This window comes from Paroedura picta, chromosome 5 (genome assembly GCF_049243985.1).
Source record: "Paroedura picta isolate Pp20150507F chromosome 5, Ppicta_v3.0, whole genome shotgun sequence".
Classification (NCBI taxonomy): Eukaryota; Metazoa; Chordata; class Lepidosauria; order Squamata; family Gekkonidae; genus Paroedura; species Paroedura picta.
The window spans coordinates 35,943,083-35,970,232 of NC_135373.1; the positions used below are offsets into that span (position 1 = coordinate 35,943,083).

Consider the following 27,150-nt stretch of genomic DNA (forward strand, 5'->3'; position numbering starts at 1 on the left):
ACTGAAAAGGTGGCCGTTGAATAGATCACCATGGCCAGGTGTTCCGGGGACAGGTAGGGTGCTAGTAGCTTCGCCTGGAAAAGATGGAAAAATGCCAGGCGGGTTTCTCTCCTGACCTGCGCCTCCATAGAAAGAGGTTTCAAGGATCACACCCAGGTTCCTGGCACAGGGGGGAGATGTTGAGTTGCACCCTGGCCAGATTGGCCAAATGTGCTTCCTGGCTTGTCTCCTCCTTCCCAGCCACAGAACTTCCATCTTGGAGGAGTTGTATTTCAGGTGACTGTGCTTGAGCCATCCAACTACGGTTTCAAACATCTGATGAATGTACCCGAGGGAGGGGAGTCCAGGCCCAGAGTTTTAGACTGGGTGGCCATCCATGATGACTTCCCAGTCTAAAACTCTGGGCCAGAGGGTGCATAAAGATGTTAAAGAGTATGGGGGAGAGTATCATGCCCTGTGGGACTCCACATGGGAAGTTCAAAGGAGCATGACAGCTCCTCCCCCACTGCAACACTCTGTCTCCTGTACCATAGGAAGGAGAATAGGCACTTCAGGGCTATCCCGCAGATCCCGGTCCCGGCAAGGCAGTGGGCTAAAATCTCATGGTCGATCATGTCCAATGCATCTGTCAGATCTAGCATCACGAGGATAGCCGAAGCGCCCCTATCCAGCTGGTGCCGGAGGTCATCCATCAAGGTGACCAGCAACATCTCCACCCCACGGCCAGGATGGAAGCCTGACTGGTATGGGTCGAGTGCCAAAGCTTCCTCCAAGTATTCTAGGAGCTGATCCACAGCAGTCTTTTCAGCCATCATACCTAGAAATGCAAGATCTGAGACTGAGCAGTAGTTGGCTGGGTCCCGCAAGGGCAGTAGTTGGCTGGGTTCTTCAGCAAGGGACGAACCACTGCCTCCTTCAGTGCCTCTGGGAACTCCCCAGTAGACAGCTTAAAGTCCCTGCAGAACCACGACACTCCCCAGTAGACAGGGAGAGGTTGATAATATCCCTGAGTGGGCTTCCTATCCACTGGTCATCCCCTTGGAGCAGCCACGATGGACAGGGATCAAGGGGGCAGGTGGTTGCCCTTAGTGACCCTAGCATCTAAGCCAGGGGTAATAAACCTGTGGTCCTCCAGATGTCCATGGACTGCAATTCCCACGAGCCCCTGCCAGTGTTTGCTGGCAGGGGCTCATGGGAATTGTAGTCCATGACCATCTGGAGGACCATAGGTTTACTGCTCCTGATCTAGAGGACTGCAGGTTGACTACCCCTGATCTAAGCGATGTGTGCCCTATGCTTTTCAAGGAGAAAGAATAGGAGGGTGGAACTCGAGTCTGTTCTCCTAATGGTCCTAATGGTGCTTTCCTCTGTTGCAAGACATTTTTTCAGAGTCTTGGCCACTGGGGAAGTTCACTTGCATCAGAGAAAAATGCTGTTGTAGCAGGATAGGTGCTGCAGGATTGAACTGTGCGTCTGCTATTTAGCAAGAGTATGCTTGGAAAACGACGTCTCAGTTGTGCTGCCAAAAATCCGAGAAGCCTTATTCTTATTCTTATCCTGGTCCCGTTTTGTAAATAAAACAAGAGTAATACACTTTGATAGGTAGAAAATTGTCTCCTCATAAACGGTGGATTTATATGCATTTTCATTTGGTAAATAAGTTCCGGATTATCTCCTCTCCCGAAGGATTTGTTCCAATTTGCCTGTATTAGCCTTTCAGAAATACTCCCCCCCCCTGAAATCCATTTTGCTGCCAGTGAGCCTCCAGGTTGTAAAGCTCTGATGTGATCCTCCTGCTTGCTGGACTTGGAAACGTTCCAGATGGTGACTTGGCTGCATTAAAAGTGTTTGACTTTTTTCCCTTTCTTTTTGGCCTGGCTGTTTGGAGGTGAGGTTGCTGGAAACCAGAGACAATTCTTCTAGCCTGTCAGCTTGCAGAATGAGCAGACTCTTTGTTTAAAATAGTGCAGTTGTCATGAATGTAGTAAAGAACCCTTGGGAATGGCCTATACCAATTGTTCCCAATTTAATGCCTGTGGGTGTGATGTTGTATGCTGACACCTTTTCTGGTGGGAATTCTGCCTTGCAAAGCTTCTGATTGGCCACTGGCAGTTTGATGGGCTGTTCAGGGTTTTTTTTAATGTTGCTTTGGCTGCACAATAAAATCAGAGCACCTTTAAGACCAACAAAGATTTATTCAAGGCGTGAGCTTTCGAGTGCAAGCACTCTTCCTCAGACTATGAACTACCATCATGACAGTGGGAATATAAAGCAAAAATTAATTCTGTTAAATTAGTAAACTGCGTCAAACATCCAGATACAGCCGTATGATGATTCTTTGCCAAAATAGCCAATCAGTCCCCTTGAATTCAGTTGTAGTTCACAAAAACATAGAGGAAATAAAACTGTCTATGTCAGTGATAAACGGCTCCCACCCCACCATTTGCTGCTGGCCCCATCTGTCTCCATACAAGTGTGAAACATTCCTGCAAGTGAATTGCTGCACTGGCAACTATCTCATCCCAAGACCCGGGAGTTAAACTCAAGATCCCATTACATATCACTACCATCTCACAGTCACATGGTCCCAAATAAAATAAAATAAATTGTGAGGAATGTGGATACATGAGTTAATCAAAGTTAGCATGCATAGTGAGATAAAAAAACCTATGTCCTTGTTGAGTCCAGGGTCTGTCATAGTTTTGAGTGTTGTAATAACTTGCATTACTGCAATCTCCCTTTCTAGTCTGTTCTTGAAGTTCCTTTGCAATAGAACAGCTCCTTTCAGGTCCCTTATTGAATGTCCTGGAAGGTTTGGCTGCAGTTAGCACAGCACATGGATCTTGCTTGTGGTAGCCCTTTGACATCTGGCTTGGCGTATTGCGGCAGCTGTTTTGTGGCAACCATTCGGTGGTTATACGTACCACACTATGACAGAAGTGCAAAGGGTCTGCAGCCTGAAATAGGTGGGGGACCCTCTGGCTTACACGGTCCATAGCCCTTTGCTTCAGTCAGGGATCAAAGGAAATCTTTATATTTGAAAAATGTTGTCGTTTCTAGTCCTCAGGAGACACACATCGCTTTAAAAATAAAAGGGCAGCAACCTCAAGTGACCATAACAATGAGGGTCAAGTTCTCAACTTTCTTTTTGTATGATGTCATTATTTTCTTCTCAGATCCTTCTCAGAGTGCTCATTAGAACTTTTCATATCTGAGGATGGTTGTGACTAAGTGCTCTGCATAGTGTAGCTTCAGTTCTTCTGGACATCTACAGAAATACAGCTTGCCTAGATATTTGCTGCTTGAAAAATCTTACCTCCCTGGTGTAAGAGAGGTTGGAGAGCCAGTTTGGTGTAGTGGTTAGGAGTGCGGACTTCTAATCTGGAATGCTGGGTTTGATTCTGCACTCCCCCACATGCAGCCAGCTGGGTGGCCTTGGGCTCGCCACGGCACTGATAAAACTGTTCTGACCGAGCAGGAAAATCAGGGCTCTCTCAGCCTCACCCACCTCACAGGGTGTCTGTTGTGGGGAGAGGAAAGGGGACTGTAAGCCGCTTAGAGCCTCCTTCAGGTAGAGAAAAAGCAGCATATAAGAACCAACTCTTCTCCTCCTTCTCCTCCTTCTTGAGATTTAACAGAGGGCCATTTTTTCTATATCTCCGATGATCTTTTTCAAGGTTTTTAAAAGCTGGCTGCAGAAATCATGGTCATTTGGTTGGAACTGGTAAGAAGCATATAACCAGAGCTAGGGTTTTTTCAGCTTGGCCCTGGCCTAGTGGGAAGAGCAGCCAGCTGAGAGCCAGACCCTGACAGAGCTGTCAAACATTCTGCAGGGCCTGACAAATAGCATTCTTCCACCAGGCCTATACTTGAGGCCATGGCTGCTTCAATACTAAGTGGGCCCTCCTCCCTTGCTCTCCACGTTTCTCCCCCCTTCTTCTTCTTATGGGGGCATATATTGGTGGATCGGAGTGGTCCTGCTATGGGGGATGGAGGATTTTTCTACTGGATTTTATAATGTTTTTAATGTGTTTATCGCATTTTAATATTATGATGTTTTATTGCTCATTAGGTAAACCTCCCAGAGACTGTTTGCGGACAAAAGTGGTATGAAGTCAAATTAACAAATACTTCAGTGTGTCTGCTTTCACATGCAAATAAAATTTTATTCAAACTTCTTGCCATCCTTTTTTTAAAGGGGTTGGAGCTGCTTTGGCCTTTGCATCGAAACTGGAAACACTGTTTTAAAATAACGAACCAATCTTTCGCAGTAATTGGGTCTTCCGGACAAACAGTTATGCTTCCTTGAACATTTGCAATTATGATTTTCTCCTGCTATCTAATCAAACCTTGCTGCTTTTTGGATCGCTGCTAAATTAAATGCTCTCGCTAACAGGATTTCTGTATAGACCTGGGTGGCCCAAGCTAGCCCAGGCTTGTCAGATCTCAGAAGCTAAGCAGAGTAGTAAGCCTTATATTGTAATCTGCCTTGCGTTCCACAAGGGAGAAAGGCAGCCAACAAATGTCTTAAATCAATAAGTGTTGCCTCTGGTCAGTATTTGAATGGGAGATAGGTAGAGCATCAGGGTATTCCATGGAATTACTTATGTTTTGGTTAGTAGCTTTTATGGTACGCCCCTTAACCTTGCTTTTAGTTTTATATTTTAACTAGCTTCAAGGCCTGTTCCTAAGAACCGGCCTTGAAAGGGTCCTCTCCCCTGGCCCCTGGCCAGGCAGCTCAAGGTGGCTTTGGGTGGCAGCTCGCAGCCAGATCAAGTGAGGCGGGTGGGGGCTGGGAGGCCCTCGTCAGCAGGCCCTGCTTAGCAGGCCAAAAGGCCCTCATTAGCAAGCTCTCCACCACGACCCTTTGCCCAGGCCCCTCTCTCTTTACCTGCCACTGGCTCCAGGCACTGCGGTGTCTGAGAGCAAAGGGGCTAGAGTCCAGGGACGGAGGGCAGGAGCTGCAGGGGCAGGGCAATCAGGGCAAAGCTGGCTGTACCCTGATTCCAACTTGGACAGCTGGACACGTCCCACCCCCCAAGCTGTTTCACAAATGTATAGAGGAACAACAACGATAAGGATAGTTTTAATAGTTTTATTGCTATTATGTCTCCTTTTGCTTTTGTAAAGTACTCAATGGTATTTTATGCTTCTCTTAAATATTGACTTTTATGGTTTTAAAAGTTCTAAAGCTTTACTGCTGAAGCTTTTCTAACCTCTTACGTATGTGTTGCCTCCATTTTTACTGCCATTGTTTTTTAGTGCATCTGAAATGTTGGTCTAAATGACTGTAAATAAAGTGTGAATGGGAGACCACCAAGGGAAATCCGGGGTTCGACAGGGGCAAGCAGCAGCCAACCACCTCTGTTCGTCTCTTGCCTTGAAATCCCTGTGACGGTGGCCCTTTCCACCCCCATTCCATATTTACCCTGAACAAAGCCTTATCATCTGGCATCATGTGAGGGTGTGGAACATATTGGGGATCCTTACTTGAATCAAAGCAAATACTCCCCTCCCCCTTCAGTAGCTAAGACATAATGGCAAAGTATCATATTCTATGGGCCTGAAACACCTAATTATGTGCTACTGTGTGTATGTGGGGTGGGGCTGGGACTGAAGGGGTAATGATCCCCTAGGCTTGTTAATGTCAAAATGTGAAAGCATGCCCTGATTTCCTATTATGGGACTTGACAGATCCCAGGCGCCTTGTCACCATGGTACTTAGAAATTTAATTGTGGTGTTTTAATATTTTTGGGAGGATGGTGGTAGTGGTACTTAGAAAATATGGTTTTTCCTAAACTACAACGACAGAAAATTTGTCAAGCTCCGTACTAGTACATCCAAATGCATCTAAAAAATCAAGTGTAGATCCTGGGGTCGCTGTCCCTGTTGGATCACTCCTGATCATACCTTTTTCCCCCACGGCAGAACATTCCTGGTAACTGTGGAGGATATTATTTTTTGGTGTATCACCTTTGGCAGTGTTGGTTTGGTTTCAGCTGCCCTCCCACTGCTGCCTAGACAGGCATGCCTCTGTTGCTGGTTGCTGATTCATGACACAGTCCGACTTCTTGTGCATTATGGCTGTAGCAGCAGAAACTTTACCTAGAGGGTGGAGTCCGCAATCCCCTGCAGCTTACTTTTGAAGGGAGTGTTTGCACTTTTCGAGTTCTGTTCCGGTAGGAGATTTTTTTTTTTACCAGGCATATTTGCGATTGGTCCTGCAGGCACGAGGCCAGTATCCAAGTCACCTGTGTTGCTCTTAGACTCTTTCTCCCTGAATCTTCCCACAATTATTTCAAGCAGCGATCTGTTGCTCTGAGCGTTTTCCCGGTAAGGGAAGTGTTGATGTCAGCAACCTTTTGTAGCCAAGAGTTCTGCTTTATAACTCTCAAGCTGTTGGCAGGGCCGGGTAGGATGACCTCATGCATTCCAATCTGTCTCCTAACAGCCTTTCCAGAAAACTGCCAGGTTGTGTTTAGAATGCACACTAAGAATCACCTTCACAAAAGGAATAGTTTTTTTTGTTAAAAACACTTGTGCTTTAAGCATGATGCCTCTTTATCTGCCTAATGTAGACTTGTGCTTGGGAAGCCCCTTATGAAGTCAGAGCAAATTCAGATGAGATGCATTCCTGTGGGACCCATTGGTACCTCTGCCCACCCTTTTTTTTTTTGTCAGTTGTAGTGCCAGGTACAGAGTTTGGAACAAATTGAAGTCTTGTGTCCGTTCTGATACATGCACATTTAAATTTAAATAAACATTGGGCATGCTGAACAAGAACCTTATCATCCCTCTGCATCTCCAGAATGTTTCTTGTGGTATGCTTTGCACAGCTGAGTTGGAACTGGAGAAGTTCAGCACTGAGTATTGTGGTCGGGAAGGCATTGTACTGGGCTGTGTTCTGCCTTTCCAGGTTCTGTTATCTATGGTCTCCCATCTTGTTGGGAACAGAAGATGGGCATCACTGCAATATGGCTGTCATGGATTGCCAGGACCAGAAAGTGGCTGCCATGGAGAGCTAGGACCAATTACAAAATGTTGGGAAGTTGCCAGCCAAGCATCTTTCTAGTGTGAAGTTGCTTATTTCTGGGCTCCACTGCCCAAAGAGAAGGTAGAATACCTGGACTGAATCTTTGCTTTGGAGGAAGAAGCAAATTGGCACCAAGGGACGTTTTGCTGGGTACCAGGGTGCTAATTGAGGAGTAGTGTTCTCATCAGTTGCCCATTTCTTGTTTTATATGGCTGTGTTTTTCTTAAAGCTCCCTTCCTACACTCCCTGTCTCTCCCCGCACCTCCCAAGAATCTTGTGGCGAGCTATGCATAGCAATCCTGGTAATTCCTTAGAAGGCTCCTGTTCAAATACTCGTCAGGGCCGACCCTGTATGGCTTCTAAGATCTGGGCTATCCAGGTCAGGTTAAACATTTCATATTCCTCCTTACTATAGAAATGAAGAAAGATTATCATGATTTGGTTGTGATGCCAAAGTTCTGTTTGCATTGCTTTTCTTCTGCTAAGGAACATTCGAAGGCTGACTCCCATCACCTGCAGTTTGAAGTGGGTAGCAGCTGTTCCTCACCTCTACGTCTTTCATTTTCCTGCCACGTGTCAACTCTGCCTTAATAATCTTGTTTAAGCCCTGACAGAGTAACCTAAAGTCCGTGTCTCTCTTGCCAGTCTTTAAACACTTGGACAGTAGTGAGACCCAAGAAAAGCAATTAGTTGTTTTCCCAGGGAAGATGGTAAGTGGCAGTTTGTTCAGCAGGATTTGAAACTGTCCTTTTCTTGTCCAGTTGGGTATCACTGCCGCAAGGGTGGAATCAAAGTTGTGGCCACTTATGGGTTGCCAGGTAAGAATTTTCATCACCAAGGATCATGCTGGTAGTGATCAATCCAGTTCTGGTGCTTCATATCTAACATTTAAGAGGCTCTGCTGATTTTTGGAAAGAAAAACCATATGAATCTGCCTTATACAGAAGTCAAACCATTGGTCCACCAAATATTGTTTACTCTTGGGTGGCACCAGACTTCTTAAAGGGTCTCAAGCATTAGAGGTCTTTGGCATTGCCTACCACCTTATCTTTTAATTGGAGGTACCAAGGATTGAAGGTGGGACCTTCTGCCAAGCCCAGTTTAAGGCTTTACGGGGCCTGTAGCACCAGAGCACGTTTAAGGATTCATGAGGCCCCCATCAAATCTCAACTGGCGCTGTTACTTGTACTTCATCCTTCCCAGGAATAGTTGGAAATTTGGAAGCAACTAACAGCTTCACTTTTCCGAAAACATAGAAGCATAGAATCATAGAGTTGGAAGGGGCCATACAGGCCATCTAGTCCAACCCCCTGCTCAACGCAGGATCAGCCCAGAGCATCCTAAAGCATCCAAGAAAAGTATGTATCCAACTTTTGCTTGAAGACTGCCAGTGAAAACATGTACTAGTATTATCCTGAACTTAAACTTCCTCAACCTAAAAAACCTGGGGAGAACAGGGACCTCAGTGGTATACAGAGCCCTCCCTCCAAAGCATCTGTTTTCACTAGGGAAACTGACGTCTGGTAGTCCCACAACTAGGTAGTGAAATTAGTGGGGAAAAAGAACTGGAAAAAATGGAGATTTCTCAACTCATCCTCTCAGGACTGTTGTATTATGTGATTTGCTGCTTGAGGTTTGGCGATCTGGCCATTTTTATGTATGTAATTAACCAAAACACTTCTCTGCCCCCTGTCCACAAAGTCAAGGTGGTTACACACATACAGAAGACTTTTATTGGCATTGTAGTCAAGCTGGTTGTGTATCAAATATCCTTTCTAGTCTAGTATCAATTACCAATGGAGGGTTATTCCAGTTCAGACCTATTGGAATCAATGGAGCAGCTCGTCATATTGCTGTGTTAGCATATTTGAACTGATGATCAGGTTTTTACTGATCCTTTGTTATTGATTGTTGCTATTCTATAGTCTGATATCTTTTATGAGTGTTATGTATGCTATATATAGGTAAAGGTATCCCCTGTGCAAGCACCGAGTCATGTCTGACCCTTGGGGTGACACCCTCTAGCGTTTTCATGGCAGACTCAATACAGGGTGGTTTGCCAGTGCCTTCCCCAGTCATTACCGTTTACCCCCCAGCAAGCTGGGTACTCATTTTACCGACCTCGGAAGGATGGAAGGCTGAGTCAACCTTGAGCCGGCTGCTGGGATCGAACTCCCAGCCTCATGGGCAAAGCTTTCAGACTGCATATCTGCTGCCTTACCACTCTGCGCTACAAGAGGCTCTTATGTATACTATATATGCGTTTTAAAAAGCCCAAAGAGAAGGACTGCTAGTGTTGTTGTTTGTTTGCTTGTGAGGGCAAGAACAGAATGTTAAGGAAAATATCATGGAGTCCTACAGAGATTTCTATCACTAAGTTTAGAATACCATAATAGCTTTGGGATAATTATTGATCTGAACATACAGCATGGGGTTGGTCATAGGAGTGGCTCTCAGGTTCTCCTTCTCACTTCTATATAGATAGAATGTGTAATTTTGGGGCTTACTTGCACATGCCTTTTCTATAATAGCCCCAATTGAGTGCAACAGACTGATATAAGGGCAGGGTAGGCATAAATACACAATGGAAAGCAAATGTAAAGTTGAAACTGGCCTTATGTCATGTGGAATCTACATTTCGAGGGTGCTGTTTGAACCATTCGTTTTGCATATTGAATTTTATGTGAGGTCTGCCGAATTCACCCCCATCCCACAAGATACAGTTATGTTCCCAAACCTGATCACTTTGCACAGGACTACTTCACAAATGCCATTTATTGTATCCAAAAACAACCTTTGTGTAGGGGGAAATGACACATGAGCACCGTGTTGTGTAAAGAAATGTGTTTTTTTTAATGTTTGTTTTGAAGCTGCTGTGTTGGGGGCTTTGAAATGCTTGCGATCATTGCAAAAGAGGGGGGTTCCTTTTCTCTCTTTCTGCAGCGGATTATCCTGTTCAGAACCTGCTTCCTCTAGCGTGGGCCAGCCTGCCCATTCTACTTGCCTATTTTATGCCTTTCATGTTAATATCTTTTACAGTTCCTAAGTAGACTGTGCCAGGGAAAGGCCTCTCACTTCTTTCCTCCCGTTCTTTGTGCCACTTATAATTTTGTGCTTATCATGCTCACCCACCTCACCCTACTGTTTCCTTTCTGGTCTGAAGAAAGCCATGCTTTTAAGTATGTCTAGTATGCCAGCCTGACTCTGTCTGTAGACTGGAGATGGCTCCCCAGGTCCCTCCTGGAGGCTGGCATCCCTAGGCCAGGCTAGCTTTGAAGTAGCCTCTTTGGGACATGGCACATTTGGCCACACCAGCCTTGATGAGTGCCTCTCCTGTCCATCTGCCTGCCTCCTTCCTTCCTTCCCTCCCTCCCTCTGTGGCTGGCTCAGGATGTGTGTTCCCCACCTTGCCTGGGGGCTCTCCCCACAGCCTGGGGCACTGTTCTCCGTAAAGACTCACGACCTCTCCTTGCTGACCTTGCCTGTGACTGGTCTGCCTGAGGGGGTAGGCACACACATGACTTGAGGGCTGGCCAGCACAGACAGGAAGTTAGTGGTGGCTGCAGTTGGCAACTGGGGGCCCAGTGGACCATGCCATATGCAGTTCAGGTGTGGTGGTTGTGGCTGCAATGGGTCACAGCTCTGGCTACTGTACCTTGCCACACTCATCCATGGAGGGGCAGGTGCCATCAGGGCCCCTGGAACCATGCGGCCTGTAGCACATTCTACAGGTGTTACTTGGATAAACCGCTACTGCCTTCTGCATGCTCTTTATCTGAGCTCTTTTCAACAACTGGCCAGCCTGGAAGTTTCGACTGTAGCCGTTTGCAAGCCATTTGAGGTTCTGATTGTTCAGGAGCCAGCCCTCGCAAGATCTGGTGAAGGTGCCAGCCTTCCGCATTCTGTCGCAGTCTTGCAGCCAGTGATCAAAGTTGAATCTGCAGCTTTGAGCTTCGTTTACCTTTCTCCACCCTCTTTCTATTTTCTTACGCAGTTTTCCTTCCATAGACTTTCTGTTTGGATTTTGACCTCAGCTGCCGCCTTTGAAACTGATTAGAATGTGTGCAATTCTGAGCTAGACCTGGTATTCAGTTCCACCACCAAGCACCCCTTGTAAGGGATCCCAACTGCAGGAAAGCCCTGCCTCCAGAACAGCTTGGCTACCTGTAGCTGTTAACTGCATCCTCTGATGATTAATTGATTGGTTCTCGAAAATCCTGAGTTGTCATATGATGACTTGGGTGTTTTTTGTGGGTTAGAACATTGATATGAAGTGGTGAGCCATAAGTAAGTTTTTTTTCTTTATTAATCTGTATTTTGTCAATGTAAGGAATTTGCAAATTAAGTGAGTGTGCTTGGAAGGGAACTGCTTCTGTTATCCCTTTCTTTTCTTTTTTGGTAGTTAAAGGGAAATTCCCCACTCAGAAGGTAGGACCTCCAGGCCTGATCAATTTGACAGGCCTCTATAATATATCGTTTCTTTTCCTGAGTAGCGCAGTATATTTTCCCTTGGATTTCAAGTAATGTTTCTCATTATTCAATTGTCTTCCAGCTTCCTTAATGTAATCCTGTCTATCCCAGATTACAACTGCCCCACCCTTACCTGCCAGTTTAAAATTATATCAGTACTAGCTGCAAAGCCTGTTCATAAGAACGGGCTTTGCAAGGCCCTCCCCCAGACCCCTGCGGGACGGCTCCCTGGGCTGCGGCAAGCACTCTCACTGCGGTAAGAACTCTTGGTGTGGCCCAGGGAAGGGAGGCTCCCCCCTCGCCGCTGTGAGAGTGCTTGCCGCGGCCCAGGGAAAGGAATGTTCCTTCCCTGTGAGTGGCCAAGGAGGGAGGATGGGAGGTGGAGAGGGAGGTGGAGAGGGAGGGGCAATGATTGACCCTATTCTAACTCGGGACAGCTGGATTCGCTCTACCCAGTGGCCGGTTTCACAAATATATAGGAGAACAATGGATAAGGATGTTGGCTGAGAAGTTTCGAGGTGTTTCTTTCAATGCTAAGTGGTTATCTCTATTTTGTCAATTTTATTAATTTCTCCTATTACCAGCTCCTGGATAGCAAGGGCCATTCCACACTCGTTCAAAATAGCACAATGGTTACAAATTGAAATCACTACTGTTTTGCTGTTATGCACAACGTCGTTGACAATCTGCAATACTCCTGAAACCGATCCGCAAAAACGGTTCATTGTAGTGCTTTCAGGGAAATCCCAAAAAGTGGATTCACCCTCTGGAAAGCGCTACACTCTTGCAACCAATCTGCAACACTAACGGGAAAGTTCTGTGCGTTACCATTGTTGCGGTTTCTGCAAAGTCCCTCCCCCTAGCTTTCTCCTCTGATCTTCCTGGGAAGCGTTCGCCATTTTTTTTTCTCTGAGCGAGCAGAGATCAACGCATCGGCGAGCCTTCGTTTACCCAGTGAGGCTTCCCCGGCTGCAGTCCCTCCCCAGAGCTGTATTAAGTTACCAAGCACCAACCAACACACAGCCCCGTTTGCTGGTTTATTTTCCCTTTATTTTTCACTCTATTTTCGGCTGAAAATCGCGCCCATGCGGGGGGGGGGTTTCACTCAGGGGCAGCGTGGCAACGATGAAACGGCAGCTCAAACACCACCTGCTAGCTAGCTAGATGGGTCTCTCCGTTGCAACGTGTGTGTTTTTTTTTAAACCTTCCTTAAAGGGAAAGGGGCTTTTGGGGAGCATGATAACAGCTGCCCATTGGCTGCTTGATGGCCAGGGGCGGGGCAAAGCTCGGCAATATCGCTTCCTGGCTAGTGATTTTTGCCAAGACCGGAAACCTGTGGGAAACAATAGAAACGCAACTGGATTCCACTACAAAGGCAGGTATGCATAACGACGAATTCCACTATTTAAAATGGCGTTTTTTCGTTCTGCAACCAATTTGCTACATAGATCCTGGTGCGGAATGGCCCCAAGTATCCTGGGATTATTGGTGGGAGAATTAAATGAGGATTTTGGTTTTGAGCAATACTTAATCCAGAGGTTACTAGTAGCTTCAGACCTGATGGATTTGACAGGCCGGTATAATGTATACTTCCTTTTCCTGGGTGGTGTAATATATTGTGGTGTGTGTTCCAGGGTGTTTTGCAGGGGACTTGGGAGGCTTGTTTGAAATAGCACCAGACTTACTTTTGGGGAAACTTTTGGTATGGAATGAAGATACAGCTTCCCTACCTTCACCACGTACACGGGATATTTTGGGGTATGAATTTCCTTTGCTCAAACGGTTTAGCGATTATTTGATCAGTTGTTGGCAGGCCGTGCTTTTCTCACAGTTGGACCAAATGCGGACTAATCTCTGAGCTCCATTGGCAAGGCTCACAAAGTTTCACATTACCACACTCCGGTTTGTATTCTCCCTTTCATATAAATTACTCTCTAGTATTTTAAATTTGTTTATTTGTTAATTAATTAATTTGGCCAAGACCAAGATAGGAAGGTCAGATCCCTCCCGGTACAGGCCCCGTGGGCAGGACACCGTCAGAAGATGCCCTCCCCTGAGTATGGAGGTAGCTGCTATTACAGAGTATGGGTGGGTGTTAGTGGGGAGGTTAATAAATTATTTTTTGCCACCAGTATGGTTTTATATTCTATTGTTGTGTATTTTATGTGGGTTTTACATTTTTATTGTAAACTGCCATGAGCCAGCAGAGTCTGGGAGTGGTGGGTAATAAATATAAATACAAATAAATAAATATACTGCCCTTCCACGAGGCTCAGGGAGGTTTACATAAAACATGAAGGTATACATTGAATCTTGGTAACAGTAATAACAATAATCATAACAATGGGTTCCAAGTTTACAACAAGTTTACAACAGTTTATAATACAACAATAATTTTTATAACTTCTAATATAAACCCACAGGATTTAGATTTAGATTATTGTGTGGGGACCAGCAGGTGTTGTTTGGTCGGTTTGGGTCCCCAGTGAATGTTGTTTGGTTGGTCTACCTCAACCAAATGCCTTGGTAGAGGAGCTCCCTTTTACAGACCCTACGGTATTGTCAGAGTTCAGGAATGGCCCTCAGCTCATCAGGGAGCTCGTTTCACCAGGTGAGGGCTAGGACAGAGAAAGCTCTGGCCCTGGTTGAGGTCCAATGCGCGTCTTTGGGGCCAGGGACCCTCAGGTGGTTAGTGGTGACAGAGCATAGGGCTCTTTTGGGGGTATAGGCAAAGAGGCAGTCTCTCAGGTATACTGGGCCCAGACTGTGTATGGCCTTGAAAGGTGATCACTGTTGCTCTTCTAAGGAACCTGCTGGGACTAAATAGTGCCTTTTATCTTTTCAGTTGGGTGGCTTTCCATTTTTGCTCCTTCTTCCTAGGATTGTGTGCTAGCCACATTCCATGTACAGCAAAGGCAGCTGAGCATTCTAGATGTAGACCTGGAAGATCCGATAACCCACTCAACCACCACCGAAAATCCAGTCCGATAAAAGAGTTCTGGATTACCTGAAAGCTTGCCCATTGTATTATTTGGGTTTTGTCTTAATAAAAAAGAACCTCTTGTGGCGCAGAGTGGTAAGGCAGCAGACATGCAGTCTGAAAGTTTTGCCCATGAGGCTGGGACTTCGATCCCAGCAGCCGGCTCAAGGTCGACTCAGCCTTCCATCCTTCCGAGGTTGGTAAAATGAGTACCCAGCTTGCTGGGGGGGTAAATGGTAATGACTGGGGAAGGCACTGGCAAACCACCCCGTATTGAGTCTGCCATGAAAACGCTACCCCAAGGGTCAGCCATGACCCGGTGCTTGCACAGGGGATGCCTTTACCTTTACCTTTACAAAAAGCATTGCACGGCTTTTGTTTTTTGATTTTGCACTTGACATTGTGGCTGCCTTCATCCAGAGTTTTCACACTGGCTGATAGAAGAAAGGAACAGATGACTGGTTATCTACTGATTGATTTATTCTACATTGTCAGAGAATACCGAATTAAATAGTTGGAATGACCTGGAGAATTGAAAGTCCAGTCAGTTATTCTCTCAGTCTAACTTTCCTCACAGGGCTGTTGTGAGGATAAAATGAAGGAGAGGCAAAGCCTATAAACTGCTGTGGTTCCTGATTGTGGAGAAAATCAAGGTAGAAGAAGAAGAGGAGTTGGTTCTTATATGGTGCTTTTCTCTACCAGAAGGAGTCTCAAAGCAGCTTACAATCGCCTTCCCTTTCCTCTCCCCACAACAGACACCCTATGAGGTGGGTGAGGCTGAGAGAGCCCTGATATCACTGCTCGGTCAGAACAGCTTTATGAGTGCTGTGAGGAATCCAAGGTCACTCAGCTGGCTGCATGTGGGGGAGCGCAGAATCAAACCAAGCCCTATGAAGATAGGTTGAGGGACTTGGGAATGTTCAGCCTGGAGAAAAGGAGGTTGAGAGGGGACATGATAGCCCTCTTTAAGTATTTGAAAGGTTGTCACTTGGAGGAGGGCAGGATGCTGTTCCCATTGGCTGCAGAGGAGAGGACACACAGTAATGGGTTTAAACTACAAGTACAACGATATAGGCTAGATATCAGGAAAAAATTTTCACAGTCAGAGTAGTTCAGCAGTGGAATAGGCTGCCTAAGGAGGTGGTGAGCTCCCCCTCACTGGCAGTCTTCAAGCAAAGGTTGGATACACACTTTTCTTGGATGCTTTAGGATGTTTTGGGCTGATCCTGTGTTGAGCAGGGGGTTGGACTAGATGGCCTGTATGGCCCCTTCCAACTCTATGATTCTATGATTCTATGAAACCTGGCTTGCCAGATTAGAAGTCCGCACTCCTAACCACTACACCAAACTGGTAGAAATGAAATTAACTAGTAATCATGCAAGGAAATCCTACAGATGCATTGGCTAGTTTTTCAGGTGATTTAGTTGGAAAGCAAGTTACATTTTTTTGTCATTGTGGACTTTTATTCTATTTTCTGGATTTCAGGGTTTTTGGATTTTAGATGCTCTAATTGGTTTGTGCTAGCGTGAGTGTGTAGAGGGAATCATAACCATTGGCTCATGCTCAAGTGTGTTGAACTTTAAAATAAAAGGTCACTGGGCAGGAAGCTGAGATTCTTCTTTCCAATGTAAAGTTCATAACAACCTCTGTCTACTTGTTGACAGCGTTTGGAACATAAATTAAAAGAATGTGGCTGATTCACGGCACATTTGTTCCGAACAAGTGGTAGCCTGTAGAGTCTGGCAGTAGCTCACTGCTCTAAAAATTAGTGCGCTGGTCTTGACTGGGCTGAGGAGTGTATTTGAGAGGGAGAGGACTTAAATGACCCTTTGGTTATCCAAGGGGGCAGTGTTTTAGCCTGGAGCCTGGGAGATTGTTACTTAAAGCCCATAGGGCAGCGGTTCTCAGCCTTCCTAATGTTGTGACCCCCAACCATAAAATTATGCAAGGGTTCTTTCACAAAAATTAAACCAACAGCATGAAGACCCATTATTCAAGATTGTATATGAATTAGTTTTTTTCTGGGGTTTCTCAGTTCAGTTCTGCCTCTTGTCCCACCATGCTCATCTCGCTCTTTTCCACTGCTCCAGACAGACGAACACTCTCTCAATCTACCCCCCCCCACCAAGCTGCTTGCCCTGCCATGACCCCTGTGAAAAGGTCCCGACCCCCAGGTTGAGAACCACTGCCATAGGGTGATTTGAACAAAAATAGCAAGGCAGCTGTAGACTGGAGGAAGATCCAAAGCATTTAGCAAGCTAGGTAAGTTCTGTAATTACAGTCGCTTGGAAGAGTCTGATTGCCTGGGGCAGTAGTCGTAAGAAAGTCCACATCAAGCACAGCCCAGGCTGTAAAATATCATAACTTTCTTGGTTGCTAGGTACGGAATTCCTTGCCTCTAATAGCTGCTTAGCATTTTGAGTAGTCTTACCAGCCTGGGCTCGTCAGAGCTTGTGAGCCAAGGAAGGTCGGCCACAGTTAAAGCTTGTTGGATGGGAAACCACCAAGGAAGACTGGGGTTGCTTTGCAGAGGCAGATAATGGCACACCACCTCTGCTCATCTCTTGCCTGGAAACCCTTCCTTGTCCTGGAGTCACCAGTGAGTTGGCTTGAAGTGGATGTCACAGTATTATTGTTGTTGTTATTATTAATAGTAACTAGGGGCCAAGCCTGTTGCATTCAGGAATTCAGCGGGCGCTAGATTAGGCATGAACGAACTCTGGACGGCCTCATGCTTATCTGCTCCTGTTGTCTGAAAAATTATATTTTAGGGAACTTTAAAAGAGAAGGCTTACCAATAAAAAATGTATATGAAGCAAAAGTCTTTGGTGGCATATATTTGAGAAGAATTAATCTAAAGACAAAGGAACGAGACCTAGGGTTAAATAGTGTCACAATATGAATATATCTATAACCCAAGACTGAACCACAGTGGCCTTGTACGCATTCCTTGGCTTATTAGCTAAAGATTCTGCAGCCTGACTATGTTTTGACACCATGTGAAATTTCTACTAATGTTTGCCATTATTCTCCCTTGCAGAATTTGCCCAGAAAATTAAAATGTCACAGGAAATGGAGGAAAGCATCGGTAAGTGTTCCCCTGTTGTTAATTTATCTCTCCTGTCCCTGATCCTATTTTAAAGTGGGATTGTGCATTTCCTTATGAGCCTCGATGCTTTGCAGGTTGTAGGTGAATAGCTATGTTTATCTGCAGTACAGAAAGATTTGGGTCTAGTAGCACCTTAAATACCAACAAGATTTCCCTTGATACAAGGTTTGAGGGTGAAAAGCTTTAATTGTCAAAAGCTTATGCCTTAGAGCAGGGGTAGTCAACCTGTGGTCCTACAGATGTCCATGAACTACAATTCCCATGAGCCCCTGCCAGCATTTGCTGGCAGGGCCTCATGGGAATTATAGTCCATTAACATCTGGAGGACCACAGGTTGACTACCCCTGCCTTAGAGATCTTGTTGGTCTTGAAGGTCTCAAGTTTTGCTCCTGGTGTCAGGCAATGATGTCACAAGCTTTGATTCTTGGTGGTTGTGTGGCAGAAAAATACTTATGCTTGTCAGATTTTGATCTGCATTAGCTTTAAATCTAGACGAACTTCTGTCTTGTTTTTGGTTTGAAAATCTCCACAGAGTACATTTACCAAGCCTTGCCTTCCAGCCTTGATGATGTGTCAGAAGAAGGTAGTGGGGAAGGTTTAAGGCTTATTTCAGGGTGGTTTTGGCCTTTGAGGGAGAACGCATTGGAGGCCGGCTCAGCAGCAGCCACTGGGCGACTTGCAATGTTTGCATGACTTACCCAGACCTGGCTGCTTGATATTTGGTCATAATTTTCCTCTGTAGAGGCTGCAAGGGGGAGGGAAGGAGGGAAAGTAATTGGGATTGCCAGGGAAGGGAAAGAGGAAATGTTTTATTTATTTATTCATTCAATTTATATACCACTCCTCACTATGATGTCTCAGAGTGGTGTACATTGAACCGGTAAAGTTGGATATATATATATTGAACTATTTTTCAACAGTGTAAAAACAGATCAAATCCAGCAGTCTTAATAGTCATGAACTCAACATAATAAGAGCAATTTGGAAACAATGAAACAGTAATTATGGTAATTTGGAGAGGAGGGGACCATACGCTTGGACAATGTGTTGAAAGAGTTGCCTGATAAAGATGCATCTGGTTGCAGGGAGGTCTCCTGTTGCTGGCATTCAGACAAAGGCCCGGTGGAAGAATTCTATTTTGCAGTCTCTATGGAACTGCTTAAATTCTGTTAGGGTCTTGATCTCATTTGGGAGCTCCTTCCACCAGGCTGGGGCCACTGTTGTTAAAGCCCTGGCTCTTCTCGAGACCAGGTGGAGTTCTTTGGGTCCATGGATCACCGATCTATTTGAGTGGATAGAGTGTGTTGCTCTTCGGGGGATATGGACTTGTTTTTCATACATGACACGTTTGGGGTTAAGTTTATCTGTTGTCATATCTGAAGTTTATGCCTTTATGCTTGCACTTGCAAACACTCCCCCCCCCCCTTCATGAATAATTTCTCTTAAACTAAAAGCCTGGGCCTTGTGTTGGACGTGCAGCTTCCAAGATACGTTAAGTACCTTTGTTTTCTTTAAAATCCCACAACAGATTTGTGGACGCAAAAAAACTCATTAGAGGTTTCAGGTGTCAGGAGATTAAGAACGTGCCTTCTCACTGAAAACACTTGGCTATCACATTTTGTACTAGGAAATTTTTAGGTTCAGCTACCTCCGTGAATATTCAGCTACACCTTTTATTTATATGTCATTTACTTCATTTGTACCCGGCCTTTCCTCCCTAATGGGGATTCAGAGCGGCTCACTCCATTTTGTTTTCCTTCATTTTATCCTCAGAACAAAGCTGTGAGGTAAGTTAAACTGTGCCTGTGGGATGGGTCCCAGTTTGCCCAGCAAGGTTCTATGGCAGAATGGGGGTGGAACAAGAGTCTCACAGCTCCAGATCACACTTACTACTAGGGTTGGGTGCTTTGGCCACCAAAGCGGCCGTTCGTGCCCCAAGCAGCCAGCGCTGTGGCACGGGGGCAGTGGCACGGACGTGCTAGTCAGAGCCCGCTCTGCCCCTCCCCTGCGGTGCTGGCTGCTTCGGCCACGAACAGCCTCTTTGGTGGCCAAAGCACCCAACCCTACTTACTGGTTTATTTTCAAAGGTGGATAATTAGAGGTTCCTGAGGTCATCTGCTTCCTGCTTCCATGGGCATTTCAGTAGCCCAGGGGGTCTCCCAACTTTTCTGAGCTTGTGGGGCACCTTTGGAAGCTTGACATAGGGAGGAGGGTGTGGTCATAAGGTGGGTTCCTCAGGAGGCTGAGCCAGTCAAATAGTGGCTGCTGCAACTTACTGGCAGTCACATGGTGAAGATCTTTGTATTGTTGCGGCAGCTGCTACCAAAGCAACATTTCATCTGCCCACCCGCCATTTTCCAGCAGTGTTTGTGCAACCTTTTTGATGTCTCTGTCATCTCTGTGTTTAATCTGCTCCGTTTTCGGTACAGTTTTGGAGTCTTATGAACTTGCCTTTCGGTTGCAGACTTATGTCCTTCAGTAAAGCCCATACCAATACTTTTTCTTAAGACTAACCATAACATGCAACCTTGTGTAGGGTTTCAAGTTCTCCAGGACTCCTCAGCAGGCCAAAAAATGTGGAAGAGGGGAGAGGCAACTGTTTTCAGGCTATGAGCTTAGGTTCACTGACACCATCATCTACAACTCCACATCTCCCCTTGGTTTGTGTGCTTATTCCATAAGCTAAAGTTCATAGACCTTCTGAATTCAGAGACTTAAAACATTTACTCAGGCAGCACAGTTTACCTGGGTACATCGGCTGCTGCAACTGCAAGAGTCCACGCAGACAAGCCTGTGTTTGTTTATTCTCCAAGTATTAACTGGGTCGTGTTTCTGGCACATCTGTAAAAGAGAGGTTGGTGGAATTGAGCTTGAGGATTTACTTGACCAGCTGAGTAGAGTTTAACACTCGTTTTTGTGTCTTTGAAAAAAAATTGCCTGTCTTTCTCTGTCCTTTGTGCTGTGTTTTACAAATTGTTTGCAAAATGTTTGTCCAATTGTTGCTCTGACAGGTTTTGTGTGTATTTCCCGGCAGCCTTGCTGTGCACCTTGTTGGCCACTGGGAGAACCCTAAGACAAGCAGAGATCTTTACCTTTTCAAGGAACTTGGGAGAAGGGAGCTGCTCTGCCCTGCCGCCTATAATAAGAATAGTTCAGAAACAAAACTACCAAAGAAAATAGTATGGCACAGGTTAAAGGACTCCAATCACCCTCTGTTTGGCTTGTGGTCTCCAGAGGAGTAGGCAAAATTGCTTCCTGATGTTACAAATCTCCCTGAAGATCATACTTACTATTTGTATGAGTCCTGTGAGGTCTTGGGTATACATTAGTGCAGTGGTCCCCAACCCCCGGTCCAGGGACCGGTCCCGGTCCGTAGATCATTCTGTACCGGGCCACGGCTCCTCCTTGTCCTCCTCCCTGGCTGCTGCCTCGGGGGCTGCCCTGCCACTCTGCCACCGGCTCACCTTTGGTGCTCTCCAGCGGCCACCATGGCTGGGGCTCCCCCTCGGCGTGGCACTGCGCAGCTGCTTCTGGCAGTGCCCCCCAGTAGGCGGTGGGAAGTCAGGGGAGCCGTCAGGAAAGCAAGTGGAGCAGGGGCTCAGGCAGTGGTGATGTCCCTCAGCGAAAGACTACCCCCCCCCCCCCGGGCCTCAGTAAAATTGTCGTTGACTGGTCCCCGGTGATAAAAAGGTTGGGGACCACTGCATTAGTGTGTTCAAGCCGGTGATATCCATTTCTAGCAAAAGCTTGATATACGATTCCTCCTTAGAAGCCTCTCTTTTCTTTAGAAAGTGCATGTGCCCTCTCTCCAGAGATCTGTTTGAGGTACCTCGCAAAGTAAAAACAATACAATAAAACAGCATAAGAATGATCAGTGAAAACAAAACCAAGAAAAACACAGTCAACAATGCCCTTAAAGCAATCCTCTGTAAAACAGTACTTCTGTAGTTAATAAAAATGTCTCAACAGGTGGAATCCCCTAATTTAAATGACCTGGATTCCTGTTCCTAGCACTTATTACCCAAAATGTCCACCCACTATCTTCAAGAGAAGTTTTATCTTCCATATGCAAAAGGCTGCTGAAAGAGACTTCACTGTGTTGATGGTTAACTGTTCTCGTAAGCCATTTAGAGGCAAACCTTTCCTTTGGATTTCAGATGTTTATCTACATTCATGACGGAAGGGATGATATATTTTTCTCTCAGTTTATTGTATAGAGGGCAGCATAACATGACGTGGAATAATGAGTCTACTTGACTTGTATCACATTTATATAAGTGATTAATAGCGGGTATTTAAGTATTGTCCTGCCATTTCTGCTGGCGGAAGAGCACTGTGGCCATGAGCCAGTGTATAGATTCTTCTATATCTATGCATTAGGAAACAAATAAAGTTTAGAAACACTAAAAGAGCATGGAAAGGACAGACTGCTGCCTTGGCATTCATATCAGAACCTCACAAAGTAATTTGGACTTGGTGAGGAGCTATGTATCCATGATAGAGGGTATTTGTGGCATGCGGAGGGGTCCCTGGTTCAAACCCTGCCATCTCCGGTTAAAGCAGTGGTTCTCAACCTTCCTAATACTGTGACCTTTTAATACAGTTCCTCATGTTGTGGTGACCCCCATCCATAACATTATGCAAACGTTCTTTCACAGAAATGAAACCGAAACTGAACAATGGCCTGAAGATCCATTATTCATGATTGTATATAAATTGTTGGGGGCCTTCAGAAGGAGCGGCAATAGTGGCGGTGCTTGCCCTGCCGTGATCCCTGTGAAAGGGCTGTTCGACCCCCCAGGTTGAGAACCACTGCATTAAAGGCTCAGAAGTAGCAGGCATTGGGAAAGATCGATTGGACCCCACGCTATCATCACTTATCTGTAAACCGCTCGGGGAGTGGTATAAATCATTCGCTAAGGGGGGTGGGCCGAGTCTGGGATACGAAACAGGGGCCAATCGGAAGGCACACAGTCGATTGGCCCCTTGACTGACAATGGAGGGGCAAATCGGAAGGTGCGAAGCGCTTTCTGATTGGCCCATTACCCGACTGCCTGTAGTTTGCCGCGGCTCAGGAACTCAGCAGGTAGACGGCTGGTGGAGGAAGGCTTCCCTGTGGGCCTCGGAGCAGGCCTGCCGGGCAGTTGCGGAGTCGGTGCAGAGGGTGGCGGGCGGGGGATCCTTCTCTGCGGGCCTGGAAGTTGCTGCAGATCAAAGTGTAGGAAAACTGTCCATTGCTTCGCACCCACATACTGATGACCAGGTTGTACCAAAGCAAAGCCTTGGTTAACAGGACAGTGTGATTCATAGCTGAAGTAGTAAATAGAGGAAATAAAAGCATGAGATAATGGGACAAGCCCTTTTCTCTTCTGAATTTATACTTCCTGGCAACAAGCAATCTCATGCATTTCACTCGAGATAGGCATTCGGCCAGTTATATATCCCCCCCACACACACACTATGGATCTTTTTTATTTATGAAATATCCGGTGTTGTGCCTGCCAAGTACCCATTCTTTTTCAGACTGTGTAAATTGTTGTTGAATGTTTCTTGAGGTGATAGTTGGTTGGATTGTTCTAGTTGGTATGTTGTTATTGTTGTATTGATATTGATATTGTTCTATGTAAATGTTCTAATACCTTTTATATAAACCGCCTAGAGCCGTAGGGGAGGGCGGTATAAAAACATAAGTAAAAAAATAAATAGTCCAGGCCACAATACAATAAAACCAACTGCCTTAACATTCAGCATAAAACAGCTATGCTCAGTGTATACATGGTAATGACAGACAGCTATGAGAGAAGTAAATTGTCAGGAAAATAGTCATACAGCACAACAAAATTAAAAGATATCAAATAAAAGAGCCAGCATCTAACATTACATAATTAAAAGCCTGGGAAAGTGGAAGCATTATCCCCTGGTGTATTAAACTCATAAAGTATAGGTACTTGGGGTCAGAGGGATGCAGGGGGAGAATTTGTTAAATTTGAGGAGCCACCACCAAAAAGGCCACCCAATCTATCTCAGGAGCCATTGCCACCAAGAGCAGATTACTATAATGACTAGGGCCCATTCTGCACCCGTAAGATAATGCACTTTGAAGTAGATTTTCCTGTTCCGCACAGGAAAATCCAGCTGCAAAAGCACACTGAAAGTGCATTATCCAGTATGCACGGAATGGGCTAAGGCAGCTTTGTATGGGGGCTGGTGGTGCTTAATGATCCCAAATCATTCATGCCATCACTCTGAATTGTGCCAAAATGAACAGGCAGTTGATGAAGTCGGATGTAATATCTGCCAGCTACAAATATACTGACTGAATTCTCAACCAATTGAGGTTCTTTTTCTGCACTCTTGTCAGAGGCAGCCCCATACAGCATTTCTATAACGTGTTAACAAGCCTCATTGTGGTCACAATGCTCCTTGTGGTCAGGAACCTGCCTGCCTTTGTTTACAAATCTCTGTGAAGAGTGTGCTGCTGGCCTGGCACTGTGTAAATCCTTACAAAATAAGTGTGCCTCGTTGAAGGTAGAAAACCTCAGTGACCAAGAAGCTGCTCTGTAGTGCTGTGGTATACAATCTTGAATATGGCTGCAAGCTCAGGAGATTTTCCGTTGAAGTACCTGAGATGGCTTTTTCTATGCCTTTTGAGCAGAGGTGTCATTAGGCTTTTGAGACCTTGCAGAATCGTCCTTCACTGCAGTAGCCCTGGGTGCTGGAAGGATGTGAGGCTCTCCATAACAGTCCAGTTTGCTTTTGGAGTTAGACACCAAAGGTGTTCTGTGCCTTTCTTGGTGATCTGCTATCTTTAAAGTTCCCTTGGGCTCCTTTTGTTTTAAAATCTCTTTTCCTCACAGCTGCCTCCTGCTATTTATAGACCACGTTGAAATATGCTTTTCTTGGGTTATAAGACTTCTGTCAACTGCAGTTGCATTCTGGCCAAAGGGCAAGTTATGAACTTGGAGAGTTGCTGCCTGAAGCTTTAGCTCCCCATGTGCAAAATGGCCAACATATTGCGTGTTTTGTAGGGTTAGAAAGAGAACAAGTGGTGTCAAGCAGGCATACTGAAAGCATTTATAGCAGTGGTTTTCACTCTTCCTAATTGAGAGAGCCAGTTTGGTGTAGTGGGTAGGAGTGCGGACTTCTAATCTGGCAAGCCAGGTTCGATTCTGCGCTCCCCCACATGCAGTCGGCTGGGTGACCTTGGGCTCGCCATGGCACTGATAAAACTGTTCTGACCGGGCAGTAATATCAGGGCCCTCTCAGCCTCACCCACCCCACAGGGTGTCTGTTGTGGGGAGAGGAATGGGAAGGCGACTGTAAGCCGCTTTGAGCCTCCTTCGGGTATGGACAAGCGGCATATAAGAACCAACTCTTCTTCTTCTTCTTCTTTTAATGCCACGACCCTTTAATACAGTTCCTCATGTTGTGGTGACCCCCAAGCATAAAATTATGCAAGTGTTCCTTCACAGAAATTAAACCAAAACTGACCAATGGCGTGAAGATCCATGGTTCATGATTGTACATAAATTGGTTTTTTTCTGGGGTTTCTCAGTTCAGTTCTGCCTCTTGTCCCACCATACCCATCTTGTTCTTTTCCGCTGCTCCAGACGGACAAGCGCAAGGCTGTTGTGTGGATGGCGACCCCCCCCCCGGCCAAGCTGCTTGCCCTGCTGCAACCCCTGTGAAAGGGTCATTTGACCCCCAAAGGGGTCCCAACCCCCAGGTTGAGAACCACAGATTTATAGGAAGACCAAAATAGACATATTGTACTTAAACGCTTTTTCCCAGGTGTGCCATCAAAGGTGGGGGAAAGTGGTTTCATGTTGCTTATGCATGCGAGTTACAGTTATGTTCAGTAATCTTTGGAGTGTGTGTGTTTGTGTGTATATAACATTTTTAGTGGAAATAGTCTCATTTAAATTCATCCCTGACCTGGTTGACCCATGCTAGTCTTTTCTCATCAGTCCTCAGAAGCTAAGCAGGGTCAGCCCTGGTTAGTACTTAGATGGAAGAAAACCAAGGAAATCCGGAGTTGCTAGGCAGAGGCAGGCAATCACAAAACATCTATGTTTGCCTCTTGCCTTGAAAACCCTTTAGGGATGGCCATAAATCATGTAACTTGATTGCAAATGACCCAACCCATTTTTAGGCAGGTAGACTTACATTCATGGTCATCTTCCTTTCCAGGAAATACAATATTGCCCAGGAGATCCATGACTAGGATATTCCATTTATTTCCCTGGAAAACCTAAAACAGCTGGTGGAGGAAGTCAACCGTTTCCTGAGGCTAGGAGCAAGTTGTTAGGTAATGGAGTAGTAGCTGGACAGGGACCAAGTAGGGGGAGGGAGTCTGAAGGCTGGATTGAGATTGTAGGCTGCCATTTGTGCATTATATAGAAGGAGCAGGTGGAATTAGCCATCAGGAAATCTTGTGTTAGACTTTGAAAGAGCTGTATAAGGGCTCAAAGGCTCCTTCTTTGCACCTGGAAAGGATGCTGAAGATGTACGTTTCCTGCTTGAAACACTTGGTGAGGATACAGTGAGCTTCTTGAGGCTGTCACCATGTTGGATATAATGACCTTGTGTCTCAGTTCCCTGTGTCATCCACGAGGACATGTCAGAAACCCAAATAGCTTGCCAAAATGACACATGCTGCCCTCCGGATTGGGCCGGTACCAGATGGAAAACAAAAGTAGAGGGGCTTTTTGCAGTGTGAATAGTGCTGAATGGTGAGGATTTGTGCCTTTCAACTCTGCCATGGCAAAATTAGAGTCCAATGGAACCTTTAAGCCCAATAAAGATTTATTCAAGGTGTGAGCTTTCGTGTGCATGCACACTTCCTCAGACAAACTGGAACAGGGAATGGAAATAATTCTTTGTTGATCTTAAAGGTGCCATTGGACTCAAGTTTTTTTCTGCTATTTCAGACCAATATGGCCTATCCCGTTGAGTCCAACTCTGAACTAGGTTCGCAACGTACAATGCGCTGCTGTGGCGTGATTCCATTCCACTCCTTTTTGTGGCTTTCTCCTTCCCAGCTTACTCTCTCCATGCAATGATGTCCTTTCAGGCTCAAGGTGATTGTGGTGGCAGCACACCCATTTATTTAAACTTGGTTTTGCCCCAGTCATGAATAAATTGGAGAAACACGACAGAGCAGAAAGAATGTGCAGGTACAGGAGTCTTTCCCGTGGACTTGATTCGATGACTGGTTTTTCATTCGCTCTTGGGATATAAGCCTGTCCAGAAGAAAATGCCTTAGGAGCCAGTTTAGTGGCTAAAGGGTCCAATAGGATCTGGGAAACCCAGGTTTGACGCCCCACTCAGTCATGTTTACACTAATAACTCTGTGAGGTAGCACAATAAAATCAGAGTCCAGTAGCCCCTTTAAGACCAACAAAGATTTATTCAGGGCATGAGCTTTCGTCTAATGGAAGAGTGCTTGCATTCGAAAGCTCATGCCTTGAATAAATCTTTGTTGTCTTAAAGGGGCTACTGGACTCTGATTTTATTGTGCTACTGCAGACCAACACAGCTACCCATTTGAATCCGT

The 27,150-nt window shown here is 45.7% G+C and overlaps 1 protein-coding gene across 7 annotated transcripts in view; it reads left to right on the top strand.

The window, feature by feature from the left end:
* PHACTR4 (phosphatase and actin regulator 4) overlaps positions 1–27,150 on the top strand; it is a 119,115-nt gene that overhangs the window by 14,511 nt on the left and 77,454 nt on the right. For all 7 annotated transcript variants that reach the window (XM_077337226.1, XM_077337227.1, XM_077337228.1 and 4 more), the window contains one exon: positions 17,526–17,573. In XM_077337226.1, the coding sequence (XP_077193341.1) occupies positions 17,526–17,573 (48 nt within the window). The remainder of the gene's footprint in view (positions 1–17,525; positions 17,574–27,150) is intronic.